General features: G+C 39.7%; 1 protein-coding gene across 12 annotated transcripts in view; it reads right to left on the bottom strand.

Moving 5' to 3' along the window:
• Positions 1-6,254: 6,254 nt before the first annotated feature.
• The window catches only part of HERC1 (HECT and RLD domain containing E3 ubiquitin protein ligase family member 1), a 118,362-nt gene continuing 104,063 nt past the window's right edge, over positions 6,255-20,553 (bottom strand). For all 12 annotated transcript variants that reach the window (XM_062625760.1, XM_062625770.1, XM_062625779.1 and 9 more), the window contains 19 exons: positions 19,722-19,895; positions 19,120-19,413; positions 18,322-18,387; positions 18,088-18,213; positions 17,373-17,511; positions 16,542-16,723; positions 15,641-15,796; positions 15,007-15,129; positions 14,324-14,426; positions 13,458-13,627; positions 12,085-12,223; positions 11,632-11,801; positions 11,126-11,295; positions 10,841-11,006; positions 10,230-10,306; positions 9,552-9,804; positions 9,186-9,338; positions 7,886-8,191; positions 6,255-6,929 (listed from right to left, as the gene is read on the bottom strand). In XM_062625760.1, coding sequence (XP_062481744.1) covers positions 6,744-6,929; positions 7,886-8,191; positions 9,186-9,338; positions 9,552-9,804; positions 10,230-10,306; positions 10,841-11,006; positions 11,126-11,295; positions 11,632-11,801; positions 12,085-12,223; positions 13,458-13,627; positions 14,324-14,426; positions 15,007-15,129; positions 15,641-15,796; positions 16,542-16,723; positions 17,373-17,511; positions 18,088-18,213; positions 18,322-18,387; positions 19,120-19,413; positions 19,722-19,895 — 3,153 coding nt within the window. In that variant the 3' untranslated portion in view covers positions 6,255-6,743. The remainder of the gene's footprint in view (positions 6,930-7,885; positions 8,192-9,185; positions 9,339-9,551; positions 9,805-10,229; positions 10,307-10,840; positions 11,007-11,125; positions 11,296-11,631; positions 11,802-12,084; positions 12,224-13,457; positions 13,628-14,323; positions 14,427-15,006; positions 15,130-15,640; positions 15,797-16,541; positions 16,724-17,372; positions 17,512-18,087; positions 18,214-18,321; positions 18,388-19,119; positions 19,414-19,721; positions 19,896-20,553) is intronic.

The following is a 20,553-nucleotide window of genomic DNA, read 5'->3' as shown; positions in this document are numbered from 1 at the left end:
CCATCACTTCCTCAGTGATCAATGGCTGTAGCTGATGTGCCAGGCTTGTTTATTAAATGAAGGCTGCATGGCAATGTACACAAAACACAGGCTGAGCCTTCGCGTTATGGACTTTGACCAGATAAGCCAGGTTACTGTTTGGAAGTTGACATCAATGGAAATATGATACAAACAAAATGCTAGCTCACAGAACTTACCTCCAGGACAAGACAGTGACTTCCAGCCTGTAGCTCTAAATGCCAATTGAAAAACACACTGCAGTACAGAGCTGTATAAACACCTGTTTCTCACTGCAAAGTACAAAACCAACATCCATCTTCATCCCAAACCACAGGGCTGTTCCTTTCCTGAGTGCTGCCCTGCTGCATGGAAGTGAAACATTTTTCATCAAGGGTTCCTATGGTGTTTCCTACAAAATCTGACACCAAAGGCTGACAGTTTTATTTTGCTGTATAAAACCTGTCTTGAAATCACACACTGGGATTTGGTCGGGGTAGTGAGTGCTGGGATCGGGAACACTGTTCCAAGACTTGAGGCACATACAGATTTGCTCAAGACAAATGTTACTGTGTCAGCTGTAGTGCAGGTACCTGTCAGCAGTTCTGCCTGTTGAGTCTGGCTCAGTAATCATACAGAACAATCAGTGTGATCACCTAGCATCAATTACTCAGGGTTTTGCTTCAACTCCAGCATGCTATTTTCCAAAGCAGCCTGTCTCCTCCCCTGTGCTTTATTGCACAGGCACATCCTCAAATTCCACTTTCCATTACTGTCCATTTTGCTGACTGATTCTGCCATGAATTCAGAATTCCAGCTCCTGGAGAGCACACCATAATCTAGAATCCTGCCCATTTTTGCTGACTCTGCAGCTCACCTTGTATTTACCTGAAATTTCTCTCCCATTCGACACAAGCCAATGAAGAGCTTTACACTTACAAAGAATGACAGAGGGGTAACTCAGGCCACAGGTAACTTGGTTGCCCTGGAGGACCAGGTGTCAGTTCAGCTTAGACATCAAACAGAAGGCTGCACACAGACTATGGAAACTAACAGTTCCAGCTGAAATCACAATGAAGTCAACAGCAGTTAGGATTTCATTTTAAACTCAAGCCTTACAGAGTAGAAATACCCAAGTGTGTGTCTCCTTAAAATTAAAGCACATTTAGAAATACTAACTTTTGGAAATATTGTTCAGCCCCATGGAGAGAGTCAGCCTTCCTGTTCCAACTGACAACAATCACCCAAAACTTGGTCACTACAGCAACCTCTGTGCACATACCACAGCAAGCCTCTTTCTCCTTGACAGGGCAGGCTCTGCAGTTGCTGATAATCTTCCTGCACTGGTCAGAACACAGATGAAATATACTAGTTACAGACATGTAACCTGGAGCTTTTATCGCTGGAATTCAAGCATATCCAGACTATCAAGGCTTAAACAACCTGATCTCTGTTGCATTTTAACAGTTGTACCTACACACAGAGCTCTGCAGACTTACTACGTGTCTGCATCTTTTATGTAACTGGAAGACCACAGGAGCCAGCTTTTCCTCTAAGGAATGGAATTTGTAACCTCTTAAATTCCTACTTAACAACTTATTAAAGGTTGCCACAAATACCTAACCTGATACATGTTTTTCTTCAGAATTAGAGAACAGCATGACTGTAGCACCTCTCTGCTAAACCAAAAAGAATGTGTGACAAATGACTGTTGAATTAAAGCAGACATTTCTCCTGCCCCGGCATCTAAACTGCAGAATCGAGTTGTGAAGTTGGGCCTCAATTACTCAGGAATACCTGGCCTGATTTCCCAACTTCTCATGTGTTCTTTTCCCCATGCTGTCTCTCTTTTCATTAAAGCTATGTGCAGCTTGAGGCGTCACGATGGAGAACTTGGCTCTGATGTCTGAGGCAGTCTTGAAAGAAAGATTTCAACTGACTCACTGTCTTTCATTCATGTTTGAACAGAAGCAGAGGAAATGTTATCAAAATTCCACCTGAAGCCAGTTTTCTTACTGCAGGAGTAGTACTGTACAACTGGATTTCCAATCAGTTTCTCTAGAAAGGTAAATTTAACACAATCTCAGCAGAAATATTTTAATAGACTGCATCCTGGGCTCTTGTTCTTCCCCCTGCAGGAACTGATGAGCTAGCCGGGAACTCCTGAAAGCATTCTTTATGTGGTGCATCAAAAATAGAAAGAGAACTTTACAGCTCTCAGCAGAAGTCAATGTACTTACTTCTTGCCATGCTGGTTAACTGATCCACAGATATCCTTTGGTACTCTCTAATTTGGCTGAGCTAAGAAATAAATCACAGCATTACAGACTCAGTTAAACACAGCTGAAATTCTACAGAAATACTTGATGGGTATGAGTAACCACAAGAAACTCACCCAGAAGACAAATAAAACCAATCATTTCATCACAGCAGCATGCCACTGGAATACTCTGTTATTCCATTAACTCATTCCTAACATTTAATTAAGCACGTAACAGAACAAAACTGGAAGCCCAGACAGGAAGGACAAACAGCATTCCTAAACTAGCAATTACAACTTGGAAAAGAGATTGCTGGACTGAACAAACTTACTGTGATGTGGAAATTGGGATGGTGACACAATTCTTACCTTGAATACACAACTGGTGAAAACCCCCAGTTTCAAATACTGCTGACAAGCCGAAACAAGGCAGGAATTCTGTACAGTCACATCCGTAACCAAAGACCTTCTCCTGATGCCAGCTCACCAAGCACTGATGAAAGATGCATCTCTGTAGACCTGACACCCAAAAGATTTTCAAGTAGCTACAGGAAGTGAGAGCGGGCATGCATCTGCCTCTATCTTACTTCTGCCTTTTTGCCAGTTTTCTATCAGGACTGTCTGGGGAGGTGGGGGCAGTGGTAGTGTGGGTTTTTTACTTGGCAGAGCTACAGAGGGCCTTAGAACACTCTCCTACTTGGTTTCTTTGCCTATTTATGTACAAATGCTCAAAGTCATATATTACTTTGCCCATCCTCTCCTTGAATGGGGATATTGGTTCATGACATGGTAAAAATCTGAACACACTTGTGTTGATATATTTTCTCAGCACCCATAATAATGTTATTGCTTAGCAACCCAATTTGAAAAGTGAGGATATAATGAGTACATTTTATTTAGAGTATTATGTAAGGATGGATGCATGTTAGTAATTTTTTTTTGTTCCAAGACATTTGAGTTTTGTCAGAGTTCTCTAAGATTACTGAAACCCTTTTTACTCTTCACAGACCCCAGCTCTAACTTCCCAGGTGTGGAGGGAGGCCACTTGTTATTTATCATTTTATGAAAGTACTAAGAGAAAGGTGATGTAAACTGAGATGCCTATTTGGAAGCTGCAGCAGGTTATCAGATGCAAGTGGCAAACAAGGCTTCCTTAAGTTTTGTGCCTCCAAAGCTTGTGCCTTTTCCTACATGATAGGGTAAAAGCAACAGCCAGCAAACCCTTCAGATTTCCACTGTAACAACATACCTGAGCTTGGCAATAAGGCAAAAAGAAATTCAACAAAGGCCTGTAGCACAGTCAAATTCCTTACTTACCAACTGAGGCTTTTTTTTTTTGCCACTGCACTTCATCACACAGTCAAAATGGCTAAAGGACAGATCTAAATCAAGCTTCCAGAACTGACCTGACTGCCTGTTCACCTCTTTCATGGAGAGTACATACTCCTGTTGAAGAACACATTCTGCTCTTCCCAGTCCCCTCTAAGCACAACACCTTCCACCTCCACCAGCTGAACCAACACTACCACCACCAGCTCCAGCAAGAGTGAGGCTTCAAACCCATGTAACTTGCCTACCTCTAGTCACAGGGCCTGGCTGTTCTTCTCTGTTGTGCCTACCTGTTTCAAAGGGCTACCCAGCTGTCTGATAGCCCAAAAGGCTACAGAGGTACTTCCTAGGTAGGAAAGAAAAAAGCAGGAAAAAATGATTGGAAATACCAGGGGTGGTAGAGAAGAAATTACCTTATCCCTGGGTGAAACCAGGATAAGCAATAGAAATTACGGGCTTTGAGAAACAACAGCCTTATATGTTACTTCTGTAGCTAAAGCTTTTTCTCTCGTTATATTTATAATTTAACACTTTAAGCTTACTGTGCCTCCATCTCTCATTATGTGCAGTGGGTCTAGATAAACACATTGTCACACACACCTTGCAAATGCCACACATCTGTTAGCACTGACACTCCCTGCTCCAGTCATACACAGATGTCCCACCCAATGCTGAAAGACTGAGCTGCACATTTATTTTAACTACCTGCATATACGACCTACTTGTACTACAGAATGCAGAACTACACTGGCAATCTTTATTCCCCTTTCTGCATAGTGAGAGGGTTTCCTACATAAAATACTCTCAAACTGACGTAAGTTAGAACTTTCTCAGATGGTCTTCAGTAGCAGGACATAATCAGTGCTGCACATTCTTTACCTTGGTATGCAATTATGTCTAAGAAGCATTATGCAGGAAAGCTGAACATGATTCCAGTCTCTCTCAGATGCCTGAGCAACAAAAAAATGTCAATCAGCAGGTTGAAAGGAATGTATATACAATGGAATTACTGGGGGGAAAAGCAGTAGGATAATATAAAAGCAATTCAGCACTCGATAGTTTTAATGATGCTAAAATAGACTATTCAAAGGACAAGTACAACCTATTAAAAAAGTCTTAACTGAAGCAATCAAACACAACCCTTTAACCAACATTTACCAATATAACATCCTCTTTCCCTTTACTGGAAACTTCCTCCAAAAATGTCCGTGTTATCCAAGCAGCCAACTGTACAGCCCCCACAAACCTATCTTCTTAGACGCAGCTCTGTTATTTTCTGTGCCCGATTGGAACAGGCTGACAAATTAGTAGCAGGAATTCAGAGGCATAAATGAAGTCTATGTAGAACTTTACAAAGCAGTTTCCCCTTTTATTTGTAATCGTCTATTCTTCACTTATTACACTTATACATTTAGACCAAGAAATGGATATACTCCCCCACAACAGTGCTGGGACACAAAGTCTCAGTCCAATTTAGAACAGTAGAGCATAAAGAGGCAGGAAGGTAAGTCTGTGTGAAGTGAGAGCCCTGAGTCCCTCCTTTTTCCAAACCCCCCCTAGGATGCTTCATAAGCCAACAACTAGCCCTAACTGAAAGAAGTTCACCAGATAAAATCCAGACCTCCACATTTTTACATCTCATCGACCGAGCCCTCTGAACACTCTCAGCTGGCAGCAATACACCAGGTCAGCCTTGGACAACTGGGAAATCTCCCTATCCATCTCTGCTAACGTACAAGACCACAGGAGGGAAAACAGCAGGATTTTCTACCCTCTTTTCCAGACTCACATGGCCAAGTCTGGTCCCAGGTGAGACTAAGTTACTGAATGCTCTCCCTAGCCCTCAGGACCCATAGCATCCTTACTGAGGAGGCTCAGTGAGGATGGGAGCGGGAATTAGGGCAGGAGCAGCAGTGACTCACCGGGAGACAGACTGGACCCTTTTCCTCATCCCAGGTAAATCCTGCTCCTGAACACCAAGCAGCACCTATAGCTTGATACAGTTTTGATACAGATGCTGAAGAAAAACAGAGATCTGTTCTTCAGCACTTCCTTAAGACACAGAACAACAAGGTCTTTGTACAGTACATCACTGGCCCAACCAAATATGAACATCACAGTGTAAGCCACACTCTGCTGATCACAGTACAATCACAGCAGCAACCAAACAAGACCAAACACATGACATTTACTGAAGCAAAGGCATAATTAGGAACATGTACAGAATCTACAGCCTTGACTACTACCCTGCCACTTCCATTTTGATTGTTTTGCACTCTGATCAGGAATCAGTGACATCAATCTGTACATTACAAAAGACGTTTGGTTTTGGTTGGTTTGACGAGATGTCAAGGTTACTGAGCAAGGTGGCAGTATGTCGTGACTGGCAACAACTACTACTGTGGAGGAGAAAAATGTTTAAGTGAACATCAAGAAGGAACCAGGTACAACGTTAACTTGTATTGAAGTACAAGGAATAAATGGTACGCCTGAAAAAGCCAGTACCTCAGACAGACACAGAATGCAGAGCACATCAGATGTGTTGAAGATAAACATTTTAAGATGCTTCAAATGTCGCACCCTGTCTAAACACTGGAACACAAAATTTTCCTGAGCCAAAGTACAGAAGTATGAAGACTGAGTAAACCAACCACAGTTCACAAATGCATCCAAGCAACCGATTCTTCAATTTGCTTTATTTTTCTCTGCGTAAGGAACCCTGCACAGGCAATTCAAATTAAAACAAAATAAATATGTGAATATTCATGTAAAACTGTCCTTGCTAATGAACAATTATACACAATGTACAACTCTTCATGTTTACTGGGAGGGCTTACAAATGTACTATTCCCAACAAAAATGCACCAAAATGTCTCCATGCAAACTTATCAAAAGTGACCAAAAAAGGAGGAAAAAAAACTTACCCATCATCCTTTTTTTGTTTTCTTTTTCCTTTTTTCCTTTTTTTTACAATCACAAAAAAATAAAAACATCTAAATTTTTGTTACATTTAGAGTAACTAAAATGTGGCCACTGTCTATTAACATCTGGTTTTATGCTCCTAAAACATCTATGGTTACTGTAAAATTATGTCAACAATGAATTGGACTTAGGGCACTATTTGTAGTAAAAGGAAGATGATTTTGTTCACAGAATGTCAATAATCTGTGTCTGAGCCCTCTGCATTGTCCACATTCCGTGAGAGCATATAATTGTCCATATCTATAGACCTGCAATTATTGATTGCATAGCGCAAACGCTCTGCCATGATTAGTTGACTGGAGTAAGGTGGGAGCCTCAGTTGAAAGAAACAAGTCTGTGAGGTAGGCAAGCTGTCGTAAGGCTGTGGAAATGGATAAAAGGTGGGACACTGTTAAGTTGTGAATGAAGCAAAACCCGCAACATTATCCATATTCCATTGCTCCCTCCCTTCCGTGCCTCTGTCAGTCAGCATTTTCACATTCTATCTTGAAATTCCTTATAAGCAACAGACTGGCCTCCCTTGTTTACATCAGTTGTTTCATCTTTAAGGAGGTGCAAAATGACTGCTGTATCACCTGCTCTGTGAGTAGTTCAACCCAGCAATGAAATGGAAAAGCTGATCACACTATTAGTTAGCAGCTTATTGGAAGATACCAAGCAACATTAGCAGCTTATTGGAAGATACCAAGTACACACCACAGTGGGCCTTAAAATTAGGCAACTGGAGTGATACCTAACCAAAGGTGACAGTCAAAACCCTGCTATCTTAGATTTTGCGAAGTTTTTGACTCATGCAGTTCACAGAGTACATACTTCCACTGCACAAAACCCCAAAGTAATGCCAAATGAATGCATCCTGTACATAGAGTAACACTCTGTAAACTCATCACAGTGGTTTTAAGCCATTCACTGGTGGTCATATGTTGCGACTTACACATATTTAAAACTTTTTTAAAAAGTGTAAAAATTATCAAATAAAAAAAGGTATTGGAACAGAAAATTACACTGAACAAGTTACAATAGGAGAAGGTTTGTTTCTTGGCAAGAAGTTATTTTGACCTCCCATCATATAACTATAGTAAATGCACCAAATGAGTTACGATGCAATTCATGCAGTATACGACCTTCCACACAATTAAAACATTTGCTTTTAACAGCTCAGAGCATTTCCAATCCCATACTTTCCCTGTAAATTTACAATTATGGAAACCTGTCTCCTATTGCTAAAGGACAGATTATACCAGACAGGAATAAAAACCAGACAGACAGACAAACAAACAACATCAACAAAAACAGCACCTGAAAGCAGCATCTTACCCTATCAACCTTCATTATTTGGAATCGCTGAGATATATCAGCTGTGTTGGCTGGCAATCGAGATCTTCCTGACACAAACCGCATGAAAAGGACTCTCTCCTCATTTGAAAACTCTTCAAGAGTGTGCCAGAACCACTGAACAAGCTGATGCTGCTCATCGACTTCTCGGTAACGCACAACTTTCTTCAGAACTTCAACTGATATTTCTGGCATTCCACAGACCATTTGCTCCAACTGCTTGGCGGTCAGAAGAGACAACAAAGGAACTGGAACAATCCAAGACATTCCTTCTCTTACAGCAGCCACCTGTTGCCCAAAAAAGAAGATGCATTTGCAGTGCCACTTCCTTACCTCTGCCACTTATGGTGCCATTTAAATGCAAAAGCAATGTATCAGTGGAGGAATGGGATAGAGAATTACAGAATATCTGCCAAATACAACCTCTCGTGCACGCGTCCCCTGTAAGAGCTGTATCCCCTCTCAAAATCCTATAGAATATTACAGGCATTTTTGATTGCAACTGCATATTAAAAAATGTGGTTTGATGCAAACCAGAAGAACTTAAAAAAGTGCAAGTTAGCAGCACAAATGATGATGGCTAAACCGAAAAACTGTGTAGCTATCATACATCTGAGCTGGACCAAAGTCATATTTATAAGAAGTCCATACTTGTTCTAGAAGACTTAGGATTTGGTACCTCTGATGAGAAAGTTACTTTTTTAATGCAGACAATATCACACATGCATCTGCATCTTGAGAAAAAAGGACAATAACCTTCCTAGCATGTAATTAGTAAACTGCATTCACAAGCTTCACTATACAACTGACAAAATACACAAAGCATGCCGACAAGCAATTAACACTTCTCAAAAGATAGCATTAAATAGTTGTAGCTTCTGTACTAAAGCAGATGAGAAATAGCTTGAAGTTAAACAAAACAGTTACTTCAGCCCATCTGTGCTGTTATCCTGCCTAATGACAGCGTACAGCATGCACAACTGCAGGTTCATTTCTCAAGTGGAGCTGACAGTTGGCAGTGGGGCTACTCTCATGGAAGACAGGTCCTGATTTCTAATGCTCTTCTCTCAACTGAGCAATTACTAAGAAAAATAGGACTAATTGAAAACAAAACCCCAAAGCAGTTCGGGGGCTTGTGTGTGTGTAAGCCACAGGGACCCAAGTGAGATGTGGAAAGCCAAGACTGTCTTATGCCCAATAAACTGGAATGGAAGCTTGCATAAATAAATCAAAAACTCTATTTGCATTAAAAATGAGGATAAGGTTGCCATGAGAGTCTTACCTGACGGTCCATTTCATGGAGTCTGTACTCAATTGCCCTCTCCACATACTCTTTCCTGTTTGAAAAGGTAAGTGGGATACTGTTCCCTCCAGGGATTATGGGAACCATTTTACCATCAGCACTTTGGCCAACAAAAGAATCTAAAGGAATCATCTGCAAAACAGGAAAAGTATGTTCAGTGTAAGTCACCACTAGTGATCTGAAGTTAGTATTTTACTATTTGTCACCTAGAACTGTAAGATCTATTCCAAAAGCATAGGAAGTCCCTGTTATTCCAATTACAGGGATAAACACCTAAATTAAGGTCAATCTGATAAAGTAATTGCTTTCAGAATAAACCTAAAAACTCTAACTTTCATATCTTACCTCATGGAAATTTTCTTCAGTAATCCCACTGTCTTCAATGTGAAGAATGCTGTTGAGGGTCTGCACATAGAGCAGATCTACCTCCTCCAAATCCTCCAAGATGAGTGGGATACAACAAAGTTGCTTCCAGACCATTGGAGCCAAATGAAGATCTAATGGCTTTTTTGTACGAATAGCTACACCCATGAGAATGCCCAAGAACTTAAACTGCATTAGATGTTCATCTAAACATGCTGAAGGGTTAAAGAGAAACCTGAAAGAACAAAGAAGCAGTTAAAATGCTCTAGTATCACTTCCATGCTACTTCATTAGAAGTAAAAGACAGAACATTTCTAAGCAGAGTGTAGTAACTGTCAACATTATTAACAGCAAGGAGTGTCCAGATCAGAAGATTACAGTTATCTGTTACTATTAAAATAGCAGAAGCTGAGATAGGCAGAACTAATCCTGACCCCAAAGGCTGGCAATCTTGATGTTGTTCTGCATTGCATCAGCAATCCAGGAAGTTCATGTTAAAACCATGCCCTCTCTTCCACAATCGAGTAACATCACAACCAGAAGGAAAAAATATACTAGAGACAATTGTGAAGTCTCATCATTTGGTATAAAACAGTTAATGGAACATTTTACTTTTCACCCACTAATATCTGCAATAAAAGCAAATCCTGGACAGCTTACCTATCTCTATTGTAGCCTACTTCAGCTGTAGCATTTGGGGAAGGAATAAGCAGGTCTACTATTCCAGTTTCCAGTTCCTTAAAAATCAACAACAAACAAGCCTTCTTAGAAACAGGGATAACAAACCTCTTACAGAAATATATATTTAATATATAAAAGAATATATATATAGAAATGTGCACTTTTTGCTACTGATCTTTCCAGCACTGAATCTGAGAAGTGACATGTATCTTTGGGTACGTGAGGAAGCCTCAGGTGCTTCTGTATTGCATGCATGGAATGTCCTGTAATCATGGAACACAGTACAACACCTCCTGCAAAAGGTACTGTCTGGACAGAATGGAGGGATTCAGATGCTTTCAAAACATGTACGGGCCACATCAAAACTCCAAGGGGTCTACTGTAGTGTGGCCTTACGGCATCTCCTTGCCATAATCTAGAAGATTTATTTACTCCTGGAGACATTCCTAAGTAGGCAGCTCTAGCTTTGTTGCCCAAGACTGAAGAACAAGTATCTGCTATGCTGCAAAAAGGCAATTAGAGAAATACGAAAAGACACCAGAGAGAACAAACCTCTACCCAGACATTTTGAACTAACAGACTTTTCATACCTGACACATTTCTGTAATAGTGTCATCAAACACTCCACCTGCATCATCAGCTCCTTCTCCAACCAGTTTCACTTTCCAGGCACGGGAAGGTAGGCGAAGGTCTGATGCGTTCAGCTTTACCACTTGCCTTGCTATCTGTACAAAAATGGGCTTGCATTTCCGACCTCTTTCAACAAAACCAAAATCAAACCAACCGACAAAGACAAAAGAAGAGAAGTTATGGAAAACGTATGAGTGTAAATATTCATCTGAGGTGCAACGCAACGCCTGTTAAACAATACTGACCTGGTTGATATCCTTTTCACAGTAATCTGTGGCCCATAGTTTTTGCCCTGAACCATAGTTTTTCCTATGGAGCGCACCATGGGGAGCGTGTAAACGCGTGGTGCCAGCAAGGGTCTTAGCTGTCCTTGAACTATTCCCCATGTTCCAGCATTGTAATGAGATGTACTGTTCTGCAATAAAGCAATGTGAGGATAAACATATTAATAGAGGATATTAATTCTGTTCTTTACAGCGTAAAACCCTTCATAGTGATAACTAGCACTTCAGTGTTTCAGGAAACAGATGGGTCAGCATTTTGTGGGTTTTGCTTTGAGGCCAGGAAGCTTCTGGAAACCAAAACAATCCTTTGACTAGGTTTGCTTTAATCTAGAGTTGTATCTTTTCTGATTAATTATAGAAAACTCACAGAACCTGTTACTAAGATCCATCTTGATCTGGTCAGAAACTCTCTAGCAATGTGACATAACACAGCACAGCTAATCTGTTTTTTTCCAAATGAAATTTACCTGGTTATTGGGACTGAGGTTAAGTAATCTCCATGAAGAGTACATGAGGTCAGAAAAATGGTACAGCAGTCTGAGCCTTGCTCTTACTGTATGAATGCTCACTTCTTTCAGTGCCCCATACTGTGGTGGAATGGCATCAGGTAAACCAAGCTGTAAAGGCACTGAAACACCTACCACAGAAACAGAAAAAAAGCATTATTTCATAAAGAGTACCTGTACTGCTTTGGCCTGGGGTAGAGTTGATTATCTTTGCAGTACCTTATGTGGTACTTAGCTGCCTACTGGAATAAACCACGACACCAGCAAAATTAAGAGACTAAAATGATTTAAAAACCTGCATGGATATAAAATAAACTAAATTTTGTCCCAGTGTTCCAAAGTTCTTGTTACACCCATTCCCCAGGAAACACTAAAGCTGATTCAAATGCCCTACAAACAGGGCCTGTTCTTTACCTGGAGCTCTTGGTGGAACTGGTGGAGCTGTCCAGGCAGCACTGTGGCAACGTCCTGCTGAAATCTGTCTAATGTTCTTCCCTTGCAGGACTGTTACGAGGGTTGGTTCTCTGACATGGTTGGTATGGCCCAATCCAAGCTGACAATTTATAACAGATGTAAAAGGGACAAAGAAGAATCAACAACTGTGATGATATTTCTAAAACTCTCTGAGCAAAAATTCAGAGCAAATTGTAAAAAATGGTATTTATCTACAGTGTATACTGGGACAAAAAATATTTACCATGTTAGCATTTGCCTTTTAGTTTCAACAGACTACTGCATCTGTACTCAAGGGGAGTGGCAGACCTAGGTGTCTAAGAAACCTTAAAACATGTAGAAATTGTTTGTAGACTGAGGAACTAATCTGTTCTGCAGGTCACCTATGTTGCACAGTCTTTCTCATGCATAAGAAAACAACGCTCATATGTCTATTGTGTAAATCCCTACAGTAGTTCATGAAAACAACATTTGTGTAAAGAGAAAGTTTACTGAAGCTGTTCTGATTTCTGACAGGTACATATCATACTCTTAAAGTGAAAATTTCGTATTGTAAATGTTTTTTCTCTTCCAGAAACACACAGTAAACACCCTACGAAAACAAAATCAAACCAAACTGAAAACCGAGCAAAGACCACAGAGATTCCTCTCAGAAAGTATTCTAAACAACTTGATCAACAACCCTTCTCAAGATCTCAATTCTAAAATACCTGAGGATGAACTTGGCCCAATCTTCTTGACATGCCAAGAGCTAACATACCATGAGGTCAACAGGGTCTTTGCTATACTTGTAGCAGGCAGAACTGTCTAAAAGCTGAGGTGCTTTTGAAAATGAGCTATACACGCGTGAGGACTTGTTAAGAGCAGGGATAAAATTAGGGTCCCAAAGGAAAGAGAGGACTTACTGACAACATTTTTTCTGTCTTGAAAAAATGAGTCTCTAAATAAAGTTAATTTGTATTTTCTTTATGAAAAGCAATAAAATAGTTCACAAATCTGATTGACACCAATCGTGCATTTTATAATGCTGAAAAAAACCTGATAACAGTTTAAGAATTGGGTAAAAATTTGTATTTTTTTATAGAAAGCATTAACGAGAATAACTTGGGTAGAATGTTTTCAGCGCTGCCATGTAATAGCATAGGAAATAATATAATGGAAATGCCCAAAATATTCTTGTGGCTGGGGGGGCAGGGGGAGGTGAGGAGAGGGGGGAAGAAGGAGAACAAAAATAAAAGCCTTCTTTCCCCCACAAATAAAGACATTCTGAGGACATCTGTAAAGTAAAATTCTAGCCTTACAAAGGTGAGAAATAAACAGAAGATAGTACACACCTGTCCTTCAGAGTTGCTACCCCAAGCATACACATCCCCTGTAGATGACAGGGCTAGGGTATGCTCTGCTCCTACAGCTATGTCTTCAATGAAGATTCCTGACAGTACAGGAACTTGCTGGGGTCTGTTGTGATTTCGAGCGCGACCTTCTGGCAAACCTATCAGGCGATCTGGAATTGCAAGCACATTTATGTCTATAAATGTAAAGAACATTAAAAAGTGAAATTCACTTGCAGGTAGAAGTCAGGGACAAAAAGCAATTTTAAATACCCTTGGAGCTAGGACACAAGAGTAATTAGGGAGAAATCTAACATATTTCCTACAAAACAGTGCTAATATTGCTAAAAGTGTTATTTTCACTTTAAGTCTGAAACTCAATCAAACTCTATTAAAACCTAAATATCTAAATATTGATCACATAACACAATACATGTTTTATAACACATATGTATTAACTGACTTGAGAAATTTGAACATTTTTAATTCAGTGCAGTTGGAAATTCTTCTGTCCAGGTTTTTAAACAGCTTGTGTAGGCATATGTTTTATTACACAAAGTAAAACTTTAAGTAACCGGATGTTTTTGGACACATGAAATTCAGTGAAGTTCTAGGAAAACATTCTTCAAAAAGTAAATCAGTAAATGGAAAGGCTGTCCTGAGATCAAACTAGATCAAACCAGAGCTACAAATCTGGATTTTAGGTGTGTATTAAAATGGCAATGTTGAAGTTCCAAAATTCAGGCTAGGCCAGCACAAACTGAACAAGTAGCGTTAGGTTAGTCTTAAAAATGTGTCTTAATATTCTTCTTTTTCACTTGCAATACACACAAACTACAGATAGAGATCTAAACACCAGATTGTCCTACCTTGTCCAAAAGTATATACATGCCCATCTTTTGTCAGCGCAACAGAGAACTGGGTTCCACAGGCAACTTTTTTAATTCCAATTCCACAAAGAATATCCACTTTCTAAGGGGTAAGTGAAAGGAAAAAGAGCTATTGGATTATGAGGGTATAACTCAAAAGCAACCATGAATTTCATCTGCAACTCCTGCTTCCAAAAAGAAATTTTGTAATTCCTACTCAGCAATGCATACATTGTAGGATTACTCTAATTAATGCTTGTAAATCAATACAGAAACTGAGACAAAGTTTTCTTTTTTATGGAACTAAACCCTTATTCTACGTACAATGATTCAATACACCAATTTTTTACCAAAAGTGAGCAAGGAGTGGCATGGGAGGAAGTAGGTGAGTTTGTAAACAACCTTCCCCCCCCAAGTTCCAAAATAAGAAAGCTCTCTTCTTTAGGTTAATCCTAAGATTTTGCCTATCTGTATTGCCACTGAGATAAGGGCACTATTATTCTTTCAAGTGTCAGGCTCAGCATAACACACCGGAATCATTTATACCAGGGTGTATTACAGCAGTGCAGTATAGTGTATGGAATTCATAGTTTAACCTCTGAAAATTACGCTCTGAGCACTGAGCAATACATGTAACATCACTAAAAATTTATACGAAGAGTAATTTCTCTTGGAATTCTAACCTGTGGTGAGGACTTGGCAGTGGAATTCCCCAAACCAAGTTTACCATAATCTCCATCTCCAAAAGCCCAAACCATTGAGCCATCTGTTGACACAGCTACAGTATGATTGAGTCCACAGGCCACCTGGTTGAGAGAAACAGACTAATTAGCACAGTTTTTGCTAACTTACTACTAACACCCCAGCTACATTTAAGAAAAGAAATATCAAGTTCTTAAAATTAAGTATCCATTTAAAGCCACTAAAGCTTCCACTGCTTATTACAGTGTTTTCAAGACATTTAGGACCACAGTAGTATTTCTAAGGCATTTGCCTCCTCTGAGCTCCTAGAGCCAAAGAACAGTATTATGCTACACATGCTCACTGTTTAAGATAGAAAATAGCTAACAAATTCATGCTTAAAAATGCCTAAACCTTGACATTTTAAAATGTTAAAAAACATGGGCAAGTTTTGCAAAAAAAGGATCAAGACAGTCAGAGAAGTCATTATTTAAAAAATGATGCCTAGTTAAGTTCTGCCATCATAATCAAACTGAAAGCCATGGTTAAAAAGAAACAAAAACCAGAACACTTAAATATGTTGAAAACATAAATGTCAGCTGTAAATATACACTGCTAGCTGTAGATAAACCATACCTGTCCAATCTGGTAACCTTCCAGCGCTGTCACTCTTTCTGGAAGTTTCTTGTTGGAAGTATTTCCAAGTCCTAATCGACCATAATCACCATTTCCAAATGTAAAAAGTTTGCCATCTGCTGTCACCACAGCTGAGTGTTTGAAGCCACATGACATCTGGAAAGAAAATAAACATGATTTTAGATGCACTTTAGATTTATTTTTCGGGGGGGGGGATTATATAGGCTATTGTATGGAAATCTGTAATGCTTTTTCCTCCCCTAAACAATATTCACTTTACAAAGAGCTAAAATAGAGGTATTTTAGTATTAATGATTTCTCCAACAACCTATCTCTTATTCTTCTCAATGGTAACACTGAGGAGGGCAACTGGATACCCGCAGAAGAAAGGCTTTCAGGTGTTTTATTAGTTATTTTTACCAAATACTCTTTTCTGCCAGCAGATTGCTCTTGTGCTCTATTTTCTATTTCTATAAAGAAACTTCTAAGTCAAAATCAAATATGTTTTGGTGCACTGTTATAATCCACCTTTAGTACTTAGGAGGAGGTCTCCATTAGGGTTAGGGTTAGGTCACCTAAAAAGGACTAAGGGTAACTTCTAAATCATGTCTGTATTTTGACAATCTTTTGGTCATCCCTCTTTCCCATGTTTTTTCTCATTTTCAGTCTTCTCCAGTAACAACTGTCACTTAACATCACACATCAACAGTGAGCTTTGTGATGTTAACATCCTTCAGCTGGAAATGATCAGCTGGATTCATCATGCTCAGAGGAGTGAAAAGTTACTGGTTTTTATTCAGTACCTGAATTCAAACTGTCAAGACTTACAATAGTTCTGGAACATTCTTAGCACTAGGTTTCCAGGCCTGCAGCTTGTAGGAGACAACAAATAATTTGGTACCTGCACCACTTCTTCTCCTTGCAAAGCCTCAATCTGTCTAGGCCTGCGCTGTCTGTCGCTGTTCCCATGTCCCAGTTTGCCATAGTCTCCATCACCCCAGCTAAAGACCTCGCCACTTTCTGTTAAAGCCATGGAATGTCCATCAGATCCACAGGAGGTCACCAGCTGTGTTACAACAAAGCCTGTTAGAGCAAAATGAGAAAACGAAGATTTGAATAAATTGTAACAACTCTTAATATGCATTTATCTGAGCGCTCCTAGTGGTAGCCAGTTAAGTCTGGGGAAAGGAACCAAGCACAAACACAGACTGCTTGTTGAAAATAAAAATAAACTGCTATAACAAATCCATAATTTTCTCGTGTACAAACTGTGCTTCTGGCTTGCCATTAGTTTTAAAATGCAATGCTCCTATCTTGAGCAAACACTTGACCCTGAAGCCTTCTTACAAGTAAGTAATTTTAACATAGAATAATAGAATTACAGACTTGTTTGGGTTAGAAGGGACCTTAAAGCTCATCCAGTCCCAACCCTCTGCCATGGGCAGAGACACCTTCCACTAGACCAGGTTGCTCCAAGTCCTGTCCAACCCGGCCTTGAACGCTGCCAGGGATGGGGCAGCCACAGCTCCTCTGGGCACCCTGTGCCAGTGTCTCACCATATTACTACTTAAATCTTAAAAAATTTACATTTGGTTCATTTCTTCAATTTTTTAATTAGATTACAATATCTTATGTGTAAATCTGCAAAACTAGCATCAGTGCAAATAATTACATTAAGTACCCAAATGCTTAGCTGTGTTGCAGAGACTCATTTCAAAGCCAGTAATTTTACCTTGCAGTGCTGAAATGACTGTTAACACATGAAGATCATCAGAATTTCCTTGTCCCAGACGCCCATAGCTCCCTTCTCCACAAGCCAACACCGTGCCATTAGCTTGAATGACGAAAGTACAATTCTGACCACAAACAACCTAATTTAGAAAGACACAAAGTTTTAATGATTTTTGGATGCAACAACATTGCAATAGCTGTGTTACAATATTTTTTCTTTGCAATTATATCAAGACAACAGACTTTTATCACACTGCAAATATCTTTATGATAATCCTGTTAACAGAAGACTTCACTCACCCCACGTTTAACACTTTTGCTACCAAACCACACCATAATAAAAACTACTTCAGTGATATTTGCTCTTAGTTTTGGCAAACCTTTATCCTGAGAACTAAGAGAAATCACAATGTCTTCCCACCTGAGATTTAGTTTTGATCTTTCCATCCTGCATGTCAACGTTATTTTGGAAAACAAAATTGGCACATGTATTATGTTAAAGCTGTACAGGTATTTTCAACTCATGCTCATATCAAGCAATTTTGTGTTATCAGATTTCAGTGGCCTTTTCATGTGACTTTATCAAATAATCCAAGACTTCCTCTTTAGTGAAAACGCATGTTTTGGAGGTACTTTACAGTAAATTCAAAGAAGAAATTGAACAGACCTAATCGCAAGACTTTTGTCAAACTGTACAAACAACACATGGTGATCACCTGCTGAGCCTGAGAGAATGAAGGTGCTGCTACCGGAATCATGACATTTCTACCAGCTTCTGCTAACTGTCCATGTCTTCCTGCTCCCCAGAGATAAACGTCACATTTACCTCCCAGGTGCCAATCCTATGGCATAACATGAAAGAATGCTTTAGAACAAGAGTACTTTCAATAGCTTAGAAAGTTAAAAAAAAAGGGGGGGGAAGAAAAAAAACCCACATCAATTATACTGACCTCCGGCCTTGACGTTGCCCAAGACATTATCTGTTCATCCATACCATTGATCCATTTACTGTTATCCTACACAACAAAAGCCACAGTTACTGCATTCAGTTCGAAAGATGCACGATTTTTCTGTGATGTAATACATATTTTCCTTTCTGAGAACAATACTGACATTCAAATAAATCTAAATGGTACAGCAATAAGAATGAGTATGGGCAGACTCAAACGCTTTATTTTCATCCGCAGGCCAAGCGTATTTCCTTACTACACCTATCTAGCAATCACACTGTTATCCGTAACTTGCGATCCAAATAAAAAGGGAAACCAAACAAAATTAATGATGAAGTAATCTTTCCCTATTTACTTTTTTTTTATTTTGGATTAAAATGTGATAAGCTTGCTGATAAAAGAAGTCTTAATCTGAAATTTCTATTTCGGTTTACATATTGTAACTGTCGTAAAGAGACAATCAACAGGAGCAAAATAATCTGGTGTAGAAACATGCCAAAATGTTACTCTAAAAATACCATTGTAAAGCTCTACACTTCTTGTTTTTATCACATAGGGAAATTATTATCACAGTTTTGGGTTGTTTTGGTTTGGCTGTTAACATGCAAATGAGTTGTGCTCATTCCACACAAAAAGAGCAACCTTTACAGTATATTCTAATCAGGTAATGAAAAAACAAACTCACACTTACTGCTGGTGTTTATGTTAATGAATATGAATCTTTGCAGTTCAGAGATGTCAACTGCAGCAACCCATATGCTCAAAACCACCACACTGAGACAATACAGCACATTTTACCATTAGGAGAGTAAGCTCATCCTCTGGAACAGGTTCCAGGTCCGGAACAGTAAAGGATTCTGGGAACTGTGCTCCCTTGGCCAGGGCTTCAGCAGCTTTGATGGTAGTAGAGAAACACTCCAGCCAGGCCCATTCTGTAGGGTTCCAGGCTGCAGGATCAGGGAGGCAGCTCTGGTGGTGAGGTGGTACTGGGGGGTTGCACAAGAGCTGATCCAGGTGAAGGCCCACAGCAAGTGACGCCAAGCACTGCATGTAAGGACTATGAACAAGCTGGTCTCCACAAACCACATGGGGCTAAAGGTGAGGAGAGTGAGAGACAGATTGAAAGAGCAAAGTTAGAAATATACCTTCTCCAATTCAGAAATAGGAGTGCTTCAGAGCTAGTCCTGGAGAAAAATACTTTCCCCCATGCTTCATCAAGGTTTGTCTAACACTTTACATATTCCCAAAATAGGAGCAAAGTAGCTTTGAGAAAGGCATTGACACATAGGATGTAGGAAAGTCATCTGGGTTCTCTGTGGTAAAAGACTGAAACTAGTTGAGATTCAAACAGTGACCATGTGTCAGACAAATCTGTAAATGTTCACATTAGCTCTTCTTACCTTTTCATAAGCATACTGCTCCTGAAGCATTATTGGCAAACGTTCCAGGAAAGCTCGCATGCAAGGAGCCATATTTAATCCTAGAACTCCTTGCTGTTTCAGCGCAGTCCTACATGTTGCAAGGACGTGATTGGAAGATATCCACTCTGATGTACAGTTCACTACCAGCACGTCCTGTTTAACAGCAGTCACAAGACACACCAGAAATTAAAAATTCATAGAACAGGATTATTCAGCTCCACCAATTTATCACTAATCATATTAAACTCCACGGGGGCCAGAAAACACACAAGCTTTGACATTTTAGTCTCTTGTTGAAAAATGAGTGAATAATCTGATGACAAATGTTAAGCCATCTCTATTTGCCCCTTCCTCACATTCCCATGGCAACACTACGATTATCACTCCAAGGAAAAATACAAACATGGTAATGGTGACAAGCAGAGTTCATTTCAGTGAATGCTGTAACTTTAGTTTTGGATCTGCCTTGTAATACAACCTACAATATTCAGTCTGAATTCAGAAAATACTTTCTAAGAATCCCAGAATACTTGGAGCCACGTGCAACATAACTCTGGTAAGAGGAGTCATGACTTGTGTCACGTTTATCTTCATTCATTTATCTTTTAGGATAATCAACTGTTAGGGAACTTCTGTTCAGATCCCAGCCGTCAGTGACACAGCAAACATGGAAGTAAATTCTGCTGCTCCTGAAAAGCTTCTGAGGATAAGGCTGCTTTAGCTTAAGTTAGATCACTGGAAGATCATTTGCTGGGGAAAAGGAAACATTGCTTCATGCTGAATAAAGGAAAGAAGAAAAAAAAATATCTCT

The sequence above is a fragment of the Pezoporus occidentalis genome, unplaced genomic scaffold (genome assembly GCF_034315485.1).
Source record: "Pezoporus occidentalis ecotype Australia unplaced genomic scaffold, CSIRO_AGI_Poc_V1 ctg11, whole genome shotgun sequence".
Taxonomy (NCBI): Eukaryota; Metazoa; Chordata; class Aves; order Psittaciformes; family Psittacidae; genus Pezoporus; species Pezoporus occidentalis.
The sequence above is the reverse complement of the archived record's forward strand: the minus strand, read 5'-3'. Positions and strand labels throughout refer to the sequence as shown.